The following is a 12,286-nucleotide window of genomic DNA, read 5'->3' as shown; positions in this document are numbered from 1 at the left end:
TTATTTCTTCCAGCAATTAAAATGTACATTCAGGCATCTTGAATCACTCGTCTTGGAGACATCTGCAGATGTACATAGAATTTTTCGGACGAGTGTATGCTATCTATTATATTAATAATCCACCACCTATCATATAATTGTTCTTGCATTTGTCAATTTGTGTCGTCCCTCTGCTACAGCGTGTTCGTGTATTTCTTCCAGTAGCACTGCGTTTGCATGCACTAAAACTTAGCGCTGTAAACAGATGCGTCCGACATCAACAACGGGCGGCAAAAAAACATCCACACTATCATACAGTTTGCGACAACTCGGGAATAGTATAAATAAGCTCATAAACAATCATGATATTGATTCCAACTGAGAAGGCACTGCATTATATTTCTCTGGTGTTTATCACCAGAGTAGCGTTTTCCGCCATTAGCCCAACACGCCACCTGCCTACTCCCGGCCAGAAACTTTTATTCCTTCGGGCTACCATTTTGTCATCCTCATAGCATTGCGACGTGTCAATGGTCATTAAGCTTGAAGCTTTCCCGCTGAAAACTGGCGTAAAGGCACACCAAGAATCCGTGCCCGGAAGCTCACCCTGACTACCGCGACCCTTGGGGAGCGGTGGGTGAACACACTCAAGATCAATGCCGAGAAAACTTAGCCATGCACTCGAAAACGGGAATGATGGAATAAGCGGCACTGGCTTCATTGTGGCCTGAAAAAACGGTGTGGAACTAGCCATTGCTTCTGTCTTATCACCAGAGGTGTCGTGAGGATACACTCGTACGGTAAGCGACTTATCAGGCATCGCTTCCCAGTCAAAACGAGCCAAATGCTTTGGTATATTCCAATCTAATATGTGCAAGTTAGCGATTTTAATTCCAGAAGCTAGTGTAATCGCATCCAATAATTTTATGCCGCCCACTATATGAAGATAAGATACGACCAACTTACTGGCTCTGCCGTTAAAACAGGTGTGCTTCTGTGAGACGTATAACCGAGTTGCTTTATAAGCATAGCCTCTCTTATACTCGCCATTAGAGCCTTGTTTGATCCATTCGAATTTACCGGGTACAATAACCAGCTCATCATATGGGCCAACTGGAGTCTCCTTGTACCTAATGATTTGGATTGTACCCACCCCTCCGACAGGACGGCTGATTCCAAGATCAGCAAATTGAGATGATAGCTCAAGCGGCGAGTAAGCAATATCAAATGGAAAGTTTTCAGCTTGTGAAGCAGAGATCCAGAAGGCTGCTGAAAAAACATCTGCTTTCAAAATCCATGGCGGGGGTGCAATAATAATGGGATCGTCATTGAGTTGTTGTGACATAGGCGGTCAATATCTCGAAAATGTGACAATTTGAGGCATATATATATATATATATGTAGAGAGAGAGAGAGAGTTACAGTTTTGTACTCGGATAATTAATTAAGTAGCGTACTTCGCAGCTTTATAAACATTGTTGACAGAATCAGTTTCCACTGTTAGGCAGCCATGTAATATTTTTATTTATGTATTTTCTTGAATCCTGTTATATCAATAATGTAACCTTCAAACTACTTTTTCATGGGTGATTTCCTGTATTTGAATCCTTTTACTTATTAGCTGCCTATTTGAGATGCATACCGGGGCACATGCTGCGTGAAACAATGTCGTACTGCAACCCGCCGTTGGGGGTCACTGACGGACTTCATCTCCTACCAGAAATCTTTTTCGCGTCCACGCTATTTAGGTAACCGAGCTCTTTAAGTAAGCGAGATGTAGATTTCATTACATTAAAATTGGCCTCCAGCAGTATGTCGGTATAAGAAGTTTCCTGCTTATGTCCCACAGTATGAATTAGATACCCTCTTCTTATAATCTCATACTCATTTCAACACTTGCAGAGAAACGCCCTATCTCATCGTTGTTGTCACTGACCATAGCAACAGCACCCATCAAGTCCCCGTTACCAAGGTTTGTTGCTTTGGCCAACTCGGCTTCAAATGCTTCCATTGCAGGCAGTGTTGATATCTTTTGATACGTCCTTTTCTAGGTAAGGGCAACGAAATTGAGGTTCCATAGGAGGATAGGAGGAAACACTGAGAAGAAAGCCTCCCAACGATCTCAACATACCTGAGCCAGAGCAGGAAAGATGATATTGACCGGGTGTAGAGGATGGTTTCTATCGCGGGGAACAATTTCTTACGTAATGAATGCTACGGAATTGTGCTGTACAACGTACTTTTGGCGGCGCAGCGATATCTCTCAGCCTCACATTGGCTGAAGCAATATATGCTGATAAACGGAGGTATGTTAGTGCACCAGTACGTTACCCCTACTGCCACCATTTTGCCAGCTAAAGCACCAAAAGAGCACTTTCGAGAGCTATAACTGGCGACGTGTTGGAAAACTTGTCTTTACTGCATGTTGCTTGTGCTCAAAATAATGGCGTCTCCGATATCGATTGAAAGTAGTGAAGCTTCAACAACCCCTTTCATCATTCGAATTAGAAAGGTGCTGGTAGAATTAGTAATGCTAAGCTCTTGCTACTAGGCGCTGGGTACCTATTACTATTATTGCTCACTAGTGGACAAAAGATCGGGCATTGGTCTCATAAACGCGGTTCAGACATATGACCCTAGAGAAGGAGCCATACCTGCTGGCTAGCACCAGGCATACAGTTGGCTATGATATAATCAGAATGCCAGCATGCAGGGAGTCAAGTCGCTATATTAAGGAGCCACATCTCAGCTAGCCATTTGATATATTCAGATGGCACTGCCGACGATAGCTATAAGGGATGCCTTAGAAGAGACGACTCTTCCGTCAAGGGCACGTTCAATCCCTAGCGCCATATTCTGTTGGGAAATTGTGTATGTATTTCTTTGTCGTTTTGGATTCTCTTCCAATGGCAAAGTTGCAATTGCGTGTACGGTGACTTCAGATGAAAACAAGTGAGAAAACGAGCATCAAAGGAAATCGACACATATATCTTGAGTGGCTATTTCATAGAGGCCTGCCACACTTACAAAATAACACCGCCGGGCTTGTCGTCTCCTGTTACCGGGGGAAACATGCATGGTACTGACTCGATAATGTATGCCTCATCCTTGAGGTCGTCCACCGATGGCACGATGTGACCCTCAGTAACATTAGGGTTGAGGAGCTGATGGAATATTGTCGTGCAAGAGGATGAATTATTCCCGCCAGTAGCCATATCCTTCTAGACGCTCACTATCTGTTCCCGACAATCCTACAAGGTAAGAGTCAGTGAACTCTTCGTGGCAATAGCTCGAGACACGATAGCCCCTGCATCTGTAAGAAAATCCCGAGAAGTTTTCTCATGATCTTAGCCAGCCACAACGAAACCTTCAACGCAACAGGTTGAATGAAGGGCTACTGTTGAAAGAACCAGAAGGTTGGGCCTAGAAACTAGAGAAGGAGACAAGTAGTATATATTTCCGGGTAAGTGATGTAGCTAGGAGCAAGTAATCCACAATTTATTATACCGTTAATTGTGAATACTTTAATTAGAATGGCCTTGGTATTAAGGTTTTTCTTCTTGCGTGTGACAGAGATGTCATCCATAGAGTGGCCTAGCTAGTTGCAATATACTAGTTGCATAGACTAACTAATGACTAAGGACTAAGGACAAAGCTACTAACGCTCTATACCGGCAATGAATGCTATCAGGCTAGTACCAGCAACTTCTCTATTCAACACCCCCCGAGCTATACAATACATCTACTTCTTTTCCTTGTCGACAATCTTATCTTGGGGAACAAGCTATTGGAAATCGTCATCACAAGTCATGAAAGCATCATCATTAACATTATGATGTCTCCACCACAATATGACGGTCTAAACAGCAAGGGCGATTGTAGGAGCTGCCCAAGTCCACAGAAGGGTAGGATCATTGATTGCCGGGATCGGGATCTCGCCTAGGGCACTGCTCAACGCCGTCATGAACAGGAACAGCGCGACAACTGTGGCCCGCATATTCTCTGGGGTTCTTGTATAAGCCAACTCGTATGCAGTGACATTAAAAAATATTTCGGATATAGCACCAAGGATAACATTTGGTAGTTGCCACCAGATGGGTATGGTGGACACGTCCCCAAAAGGGATCGGTTACGTTATGCACCCCCCTTGTTCTTTACATTCCCTTTGCTTGCGGCTCAATTCGAGCGCTTAATTCTCCACTACCCACACCTTGTATACTCTTTCGTAATTCTGTATCCAATTATAACAAAATAGTTAAAGTAAATGCCTCTAGCGGCACTTTACTATTTTAACTATTGGTGCGGCAGAAGTAATAATACATTGGGACAGGATGTTGAATATAGGTGGCTAAACATATTTAAGCAAAATGTTTCACCACAAGTGTAAAAAGGTATTTCTATCTAAAACGCTTCAAATTATTACTAAGTTTTACCACTCTTTATTTACAATGTGGGCTTCGACTCATACTTTTATTACTCTTGCCAGTGTGGCCCTTACGGCTGCGGGTCCACCCTTCCAGCGAACGCCCGTCATGGGCTGGAACTCTTACAATTTGATGGCTTGTAGCCCCAGTAACGATAAAATTACTACGATTATTAATGCACTGGATGAAGGTGGTTTTATAAAGGCGGGTTATGAATTTTTTCAAATTGACTGCGGCTGGGCTGCAAGAGACGGGCAACGAAACGCGACAACTGGCGCGCTAAATATTGACTGGAATGCATTTCCTCGGGGGCTTAAACCTTTAAGTGACCTTGCAAGGTCTAAAGGAATGAAGTGGGCTATGTACTCGGATGCTGGTGTTCGGATGTGCGATACCCAGGTACCAAGTCCTGTTCTCGGCTCTCTAAACCATGAAGCGGTTGATGCGGACTTTTTCCAGACGCTGAATACAGAATATATCAAGTGTATGCTTCATCCCGGTGTTTAAGCAAATCTTTGTAGACTAACCTAGTCGCAGATGATAACTGCTACGCTGACGGACCAGCACAAAATCAGAATGCTCCTAAAAGCCCAAGGACTGATTTTACACAAAGATTTACGAAAATGTGGAATGAGTTGCAGAGAGTAGGAATTCCAGGAATGCTCGTATGTCAATGGGGCACTCCATTCTCTACATCCAGCGGACTTCAAGGACCAGCTCAATGGACGGAGGGCATATCAACTTCGTTCCGACTATCGGATGATATTGCCATGGGGTGGGACAATATATATCGCATCTATAATCAAGCTATTTATATCGCTAAATCTGGGTATATTGGCCCCGGACATATAGCTGATGCCGACTTGCTGGAGGTTGGGAATGAGGGTATGACTTTTGATGAACAAGGTACTCATTTTGCGTCCTGGGCAATGTTTAAGTCTGCGCTTATGATTTCAACTGATATTACTAAGTTGTCAAAGGACACCATTGCTATCCTTCTGAACAGAGACTTAATCGACATTAATCAGGATGCGGCTGTCAAGCCAGTCGAGCTCGTGCAACGCTGGACAGGAGATCGAGATCTCTGGGCTGGTGATCTAGCAAATGGCGACCTCGCGGTTCTAATGGTAGACTTGAGCAATGTCCGTCGCACTCTAAGCCTCAATCTAACGGCACTTGAGGTTGTTTCTGCTACTATTAAAGACCTTTGGACTGGAATCGTTATGGACGACGTGGCCGCTTTTTCCAAGCAAGTCAATGGACATGGATCCCTCGCCCTTCGTCTGTCCAACATCCAGCGAGTCTCCTCCCCGGCATTAAATTACACCTACATAACGGTTGCAACTGGCTCTGTATCATCTGGTGCAAATATTCAGCCTTGCACAGGGTGCAGTTCTTCAAGCAAGGTCGGCAATCTAGGAGGTAACTCGAATGGTCGAGTAGTTCTCTCAAACATCTATACCTCTCAAACTACACAGAACGTGAAGTTTGATTACATTAATGCTGATGTAGGATATCTCAGTGGTGGCAATAATGAGCGCTTGGCTTCAATCAGTGTGAACAACGGCCCGCAGCAAATAGTCAGCTTTCCCTTGAGCGGTTACAACTGGGATACAGATATCAATAAGGGCTACAACGTAGAATTGTCTGGCTTCTATACCCACAGGCAAAACAATATCAGTATCTCTGGCGTAGGGAATGCTTGGGCACCTGATTTTGATAGGCTTGGGGTAATAGGGTAAATGAACATGTGTTGCATATAATTGTCATCTTACAACTATCAGGCTTGGCTGTTTCGTCTATTTGTAAACGTTATTGCCTACGGCCTCGAGAACTAGAATTAGACACTGATGCCTATGATTTGACAAGTCTTTATGCTAAACAGAAATTGGCTTAAAGCCTCCGCTCCATGGAGTAGCTATTTAGAAGAATGGTGTGTTAGTACTCGTTTGGCCGCCATTGTGTCTGTATTCGTAAATATACATTGCCTTTGGGACAAATAAGTGGCCATTATCTGACCCCGGTTATTTCGTCGTGCCCTTAACGAGAGCTTCTTGCTATTTGCCAGATACCACGGCACCGAAAGTCATTAGAAACTGTTGAATCTTCATAATGGTTCTTTTTAGAAAAGCCTCTCTGTCAACCAAACCAAACCTATCGCAGCCTGCCCTCGGAGCGATGGGACAAGGGTAACTGCCAGAATTGTTTGTAAGCTGCACCTTGCTTAGCATGCAGTTCACCATCTTTGCTATCTCATAGCCATCATTTCTTCCGAAACCATTGTTTTGGCATAAGCGCGCCAATAAGACTGGCTGTCACATATTATCCAGATCGACGGCTATCATATATCAAAGGCAATGTCGTTGCATTGAAGGTGAATCCATCTTTTGCAAATTCACTAGCGTGCTATAAATTAAACCCGCTTTAACCTAATTTATCCCGCGTTTTAACGTAAGATAACTCAGCGTCGGAGATTCATCCACTTTCACCATGCCACCTGCTGATTCCCTAACGTCACATCTTCCTTTGGCGCACCAATAGGGGGAAAAAACGGTGGTGGTAAGCTGCAGTTTGTGCTGGGGTCTATATGAGTTCCTAAACTACCTGTAGTTTAGCTAGCAGGTTAACTACATAAAACTAAATTACAGTGGGGACGCAACTATTAAAAACCTCATGGTATACTACTATATATCTAGGAAATTTACATATAATACGTTATAATATATATGCTAATATTGAATAAAAATAAAAAAAATAATAAATAACAAAAATAAACTGAAATAAAATGTAGCCATTGGTTAATAATGTTATTATATAGTTACTCCCCTACACTTATATAAGACAAATATAGACTCAGTTTCCACGACAGCAAATCAAACTGTGGAGGTTGGGAAGTTATAACCACATATATCGTCATGGCATGGTTCAGAAGCTTTAACATTGCAGCCTTGGTTCTGTTTGCCTATTTCGTTTCTAGCTTCTACTGTCACGACGACCTCGGTCTCAAAAATGGATTTATCAATTTCACAACATCCAATTTTCAATTCCAGCTGGTGAGTGATTCTCAAGTCCTTGCATCACTCAAGTCTATTGGGAGTTCTTTTGACTTTCTGCCACGAGATTATCTTCCTCGTCGCGCTAGAAATGGTCAATATCACTGGGGGGACATCACGTATCGGTTCCGTACAGGGTTACGGCGTCCTGGGTAGACGGAGATTCTGCCAAATCCAGGAAACCTATCTCTATCGCTGGTTTGGATAGCCTTGCGTCTGCCAACATGTGCCCAAGTCTTCCATCTGGGCGTCTCAATATCATCCGGGAGTAGCTTGATGAGGATGGCGATCTTGCATTACGGTTTACGGTGCACAATAGCGGAGGAGACGATATCGAACTTGGCAGTATAGGGTTTCCGACAGAGATTAACGGTATTTTTACCAGGCATGACGCATCGGATATGCTTTCTCTATGCTCCCTCGCTGCCCGTATATTGGTATGGATGCAGGATATATTAGGGTATCACCAACTAGTGGCAATGGCCCAGCTCTAATCATCACCCCCTTGAACAACACCTCAATGGAGGCATACCGTAACCTGGAAGAGTCATATTTTGACGATACGGCGTATGAGAGCCAAGCTTTTGAAGGCTACTACGAGTGGTAGGTCCTTTCAAAAGCTTGGGCAGAAAACGAATGGGCTAATGCTCAGCTATAGAACGCGTCATCGTCTATAGTTCTGAAGGCCAGCCAATCGGTGCAGTATGGCCCACGCTTCACAGTCGTTAACGGAGGAGCAAGACAATTGGATAAAGCAGTCTACAGCACGGGTACGCCGATCGTAGTAGGCGTTCCTGGATTTATCATCCCTCAGGGGCTGCCTGCGCAACTTTTCATTAACGCGTTGTCCAATATTCGAGAGCTCTCCACAGATCCGACGGACGCTGTGACTGAGTCAAGTCAAGGGTCTTATTCTGGTTACGCCATCTACCAGTACCTGTGGAAGGGTAAGGTCAACTCTTAGATTCGACGACAGGAAGGTGTAACCATTCACTACTACATCACAAAGCCTAGTGCTGAAGCGATTGCGGACATGGGTCATTTTCTGACTACTTCGGCGTGGTTTAATGATACCAGCGACCCGTTCGTGCGAGCCCCTTCCATTATGACCTATGACTATGACGAAAGATAATCGTAACTCAGGACTCGAGCGCCTGGATCGCAGGCCTTAGTGATGAAGCGGGCGGGTGGGAGCGGGTGGGAGCGTATCTTGCAGCTGTGATGAAGCAAGCCGCGCAGCCCAGCGCCCGTGAAGTCTCAATGAACGAAGAATTTGTCGATTAAGTTATATGGAAAACTATCTAAAATGGAGGGAGCGTGACTCGGAAAAGTTTATTTTTATACGAGCCCAGCCAAGTTCCGTCGTATAGGTACGCTATCGATCGTGCATACGATTATGTCCATGTTGCAGCTGCATACTGGTCTTTATATCAAGCTAAAAGAGCATATCCTCAAGTTATTACGAAACACAGCTGGGGCTGGTATCTTGACCAAGCACATCTGACCATCATACGAGGCATGCACCCCGATGTTGGGTACAATCAGATTGGACTAATGGGAAAGACAGTTTCTAGCGAGATTCTTAAAGATTTTTTTTCGAGAAGTGCTTACGAAACAGGCCAAAACTTTAATTGATAACATGCGTTCGCGGGCTGTACAGTGGGATCATGAGTTGGTTCCGTTTGGCGGCGAGATGGCTTGGGGCTCTACTGGGCAGGAGGGGGTGCACTACTGGACGAAGTATGTGTAATTGGCTGCGTTCTTCGGTCAACTGCCACATGTAGTGCTAATACAAAGATGGATACTTCGGATTAACCAACACGGCATCGAAAACACTCAATAGTGTGCTTGGTTACGTGCCAGCTGTGCCTCACCGGGGATGGAATGGGAATGCCCGGCGGTATTGGGACGATATGTGAGTGAATTACAGCAGTGGAGATCTTGAGAAAGGCGATCAGAGTGCTAAGAAGTAATAGTTGCGGTGGCAAACTTCAACGTATAGAACGTCAGATCCATCACTATGGATCTGCGCTCAATGCACTAGTTCTTCTGTCTGCTTTTCGAAGCAATCCTTCAGATATATACCTTCTAAGAGCCGGATATGGTGGAATCAGTGGCCCAATTTCTAGTATTCATCAAGACGGCTATGTTGGCGCATCGTTTCACTCATGGCCGGACACGCTTCAGTGGGACGGCATTACTGGTGATTATGGTCCTGGATTTCTAGGTATGGTCCTCGGAATTGGAGCCTACGTTGTGGAAGATCCAACTTGGGGTCTTCTGGTGTTTGGTGGAACGAATGACACAAAGGGCGACTTAAAGACGGTCCAAACCACAGACCCAGTGCTGAAACGAGTATTTATTGGGTCTCTGAATTTGGAATTAGAGGTTGACGCTAGATTTATTGAGGCTGTGAGCTTCACCAATGGTTGTGGTAACATTGAAATACAAGTTAGTCAAAACCCTAGCCAGCCAGAAGCCGACAAGATTGTGCTTTGGGCAGAGAGTGGTGGAGGAGAATGGGAGGTACTGGGGAAAGGTGGGAGATTCCTTTCATTTCCCGTACAACGACGGTGAATATATATAGAAAGGCATGCGTGAGCGTATAGTATCAGTTTAACCTAACTCCCATATTAAAATTACGCTTATGTAGAAAGTAATTATAGAAATGAGATGTGATTGATTTTCTGAGATATCTAGGGCTAAAGCCGATTTGAAAACTGAATTGTCAGGCAGGAATGGGCCATGCCTGAGCGACAACATTCCAACAGCTCAAATCTCCCCTCGTCAATGAGAAACTGACATTCTTTGTTTCGCTTGGTGCTAGTTGGACCTTAGAGAATCCTCGAAGAACTCGAATAGGCGTGCACGTTCGAGCCGAGCTAACTGGTGATGGGGCATATAGTTGAACGACAGTGGTACACCGCATGTTCATGGAAGCTCGGATCCCATTATCCATCGCGTTGATGCCGGAATATACACTCTGCGAGGTCAGGTTTTTGGATTAGCCGAGGTAAACATTACTTGGGGCATGGCATCCACCATCGGCACTATCTCGGTCGTGTATGAGACTCGGATGATGGACTGAGTTTCCTGAATTGCAATGAGAGCGTCACGGCGAGGGTCTCACAGCTGATCAACTTTTCCTTTGACTGGTATTCGAATATTTCTCAGTCCGGTTTTGTTAACGGAAGTAGAAAGTCCAGTCCTGGTGGGTATTTGACGAATATTAGTGTGACGGATAATGTCTTGTCTTCCACCGGTACTCTGGTAACCATTCTTAACGGCGTTGAGTGGCGTAGCCCTCTTGGCGGGACTTAAGGAAGTTCTTCCTAACCCGGAGGAGCAAAGGGCATCTCCCAGACTACTATTGGAATCCGGTTCGTCACAAGAGGGTCGTACATTTAGTAATTTTGGACCGTGCGCCGCTTTATTATTTTTAATACAATGTGTAATAACGTATTATATAACAATAAACTGCTATTTGACAATATGTTTAAAGGACTAGATTAACTATGCGATTGAACAGTTGTCAACACCTAGCAACAAGCATATCATGCAATACCCTGCCATAGCAATACAGCCATATATATAGCTAGCGGGTTAGTGAGTCGGAGGGCAGTAGAGGCCGAAGTTTTACTAGTAGTAGCCAACGCTGCGTCAGCGACGGCTGCAGTCCCAGCACCAACAGTTCCACTTGCAGTACTCCCAGTTTTAGTAGTTTCAGTGCTGGATCGCGCTGTAGCAGATGATGAAGCAGACGACGAAGCAGGTGACGAGGAAGGCGATGGCTTAGGGCACTCGTTTTTATACACAAACTGCTCAGGCGGGCCACTGCAAGTAGTCGCAGCTCTAGCGTCGTAGGTACCACTCGGATACATCCAACAAGTGCCCGAAGAGTAGGGTGAATTGTCTGGGTTATGTGGATTAAAGACGACATAACTGCAGGAGTCGGCCTTTGCACATTGACTTAAGCAGTCCGATGCATTTTCACTAGCAGTACAAGTACTAAAGCAGTCATCAGGTGGTGTCGGATACCCGCAAACAGATGCTACAGCAGAGGGCGTTGCAGTCGCTGCACAACTGCCTGAGGTGGGTGTGCCACTGCCCCGGCACACGGGCTGGTCGTAGACAGACAAATAGGGGTTGGCGCAGTCAGAGCTGCCGGCGCTCGCATCGAAGCTTTCACCTGGGTACAGCCAGCAGGTGCCTGTGCCCGTGAGAGGGTTGCCGGCGGCGAAGATGACAAAGTTGCAGGGAGGGTGGGCATTGCAATAGTTCCAGCAGGAGGGTTTGCCGTCGCTGGCGACGGCGAAATCGAGACCTGGTGTTGGATAGCTGCAGAGACTGGTGACGAGGGAAGCTGTGCAGCTCGGTGCTGCTGAGGTGGGAGTTGGGGTTGGGGTTGTTTGAGCGAGGACTGGTAGAACGCGCAATAGGGCGATTGACGCCCAGAAAGGAGTGATCTGCATAGTAGCGAGCGTGAATAATAGCGAGCGTGGATGGTAGCGAGCGTGGTTTGTCGCGAGCGTTAGGCGCCGAGAGCTGAGTTGAGCTGAGGAAATTAATCGTGACAAAAGATCAAGAGAACCACGTGATGTAGCACCGGTTATGGAGCCGCCGAAACGAATACCTACCCAACATCAATCCTATCAAGAGCTGGTTACTTATTCTTTTATTTTTTATTAATTGATTTCATTTTTAGCAGCATCTTCCTTTGTAGTAAAATCCGGCTCAACTTGTCTCACCAAGTGACCAGCTTCTATCAGTCGCTACTTTGCCCCGAAACTTTGAAAGCTGCTACAATAAACGCCATGTTTAGCTTCCGCA

At 45.3% G+C, this 12,286-nt stretch overlaps 6 protein-coding genes across 6 annotated transcripts; 3 read left to right on the top strand and 3 right to left on the bottom strand.

Moving 5' to 3' along the window:
* Positions 1-32: 32 nt before the first annotated feature.
* Positions 33-2,262, bottom strand: TrAFT101_010752 (uncharacterized protein). Its single transcript, XM_024902902.2, has 3 exons — positions 1,880-2,262; positions 946-1,811; positions 33-843 (listed from the first exon to the last, which is right to left on the bottom strand). Exons 2-3 carry the CDS (start codon positions 1,322-1,324, stop codon positions 374-376), a joined length of 849 nt encoding a protein of 282 aa, XP_024754788.1. The 5' UTR covers positions 1,325-1,811; positions 1,880-2,262; the 3' UTR covers positions 33-373.
* A 740-nt stretch (positions 2,263-3,002) lies between these two features.
* TrAFT101_010751 (uncharacterized protein) lies at positions 3,003-3,194 on the bottom strand (the record flags this gene model as incomplete). The annotated part of the gene is made up of 1 exon (XM_066129059.1): positions 3,003-3,194. The coding sequence occupies one exon, from the start codon at positions 3,192-3,194 to the stop codon at positions 3,003-3,005; it is 192 nt and encodes a 63-aa protein (XP_065985189.1).
* Positions 3,195-4,402: 1,208 nt separating this feature from the next.
* Positions 4,403-6,277, top strand: TrAFT101_010750 (uncharacterized protein). The gene is made up of 2 exons (XM_024902901.2): positions 4,403-4,887; positions 4,941-6,277. The coding sequence occupies exons 1-2, from the start codon at positions 4,428-4,430 to the stop codon at positions 6,143-6,145; spliced, it is 1,665 nt and encodes a 554-aa protein (XP_024754785.2). The 5' UTR covers positions 4,403-4,427; the 3' UTR covers positions 6,146-6,277.
* A 1,041-nt stretch (positions 6,278-7,318) lies between these two features.
* Positions 7,319-7,612, top strand: TrAFT101_010749 (uncharacterized protein; the record flags this gene model as incomplete). Its single annotated transcript, XM_066129058.1, has 1 exon — positions 7,319-7,612. The coding sequence occupies one exon, from the start codon at positions 7,319-7,321 to the stop codon at positions 7,610-7,612; it is 294 nt and encodes a 97-aa protein (XP_065985188.1).
* A 2,073-nt stretch (positions 7,613-9,685) lies between these two features.
* Positions 9,686-10,033, top strand: TrAFT101_010748 (uncharacterized protein; the record flags this gene model as incomplete). The annotated part of the gene is made up of 1 exon (XM_066129057.1): positions 9,686-10,033. One exon carries the CDS (start codon positions 9,686-9,688, stop codon positions 10,031-10,033), a length of 348 nt encoding a protein of 115 aa, XP_065985187.1.
* Positions 10,034-10,856: 823 nt separating this feature from the next.
* On the bottom strand, positions 10,857-11,978 carry TrAFT101_010747 (uncharacterized protein). Its single transcript, XM_024909132.2, has one exon. It carries the CDS (start codon positions 11,926-11,928, stop codon positions 11,011-11,013), a length of 918 nt encoding a protein of 305 aa, XP_024754783.1. The 5' UTR covers positions 11,929-11,978; the 3' UTR covers positions 10,857-11,010.
* Positions 11,979-12,286: the final 308 nt, after the last annotated feature.

The sequence above is a fragment of the Trichoderma asperellum genome, chromosome 6 (assembly GCF_020647865.1).
Source record: "Trichoderma asperellum chromosome 6, complete sequence".
Classification (NCBI taxonomy): domain Eukaryota; kingdom Fungi; phylum Ascomycota; class Sordariomycetes; order Hypocreales; family Hypocreaceae; genus Trichoderma; species Trichoderma asperellum.
Note: the sequence above shows the minus strand (reverse complement) of the source record. Positions and strands in the feature narration are given on the sequence as shown.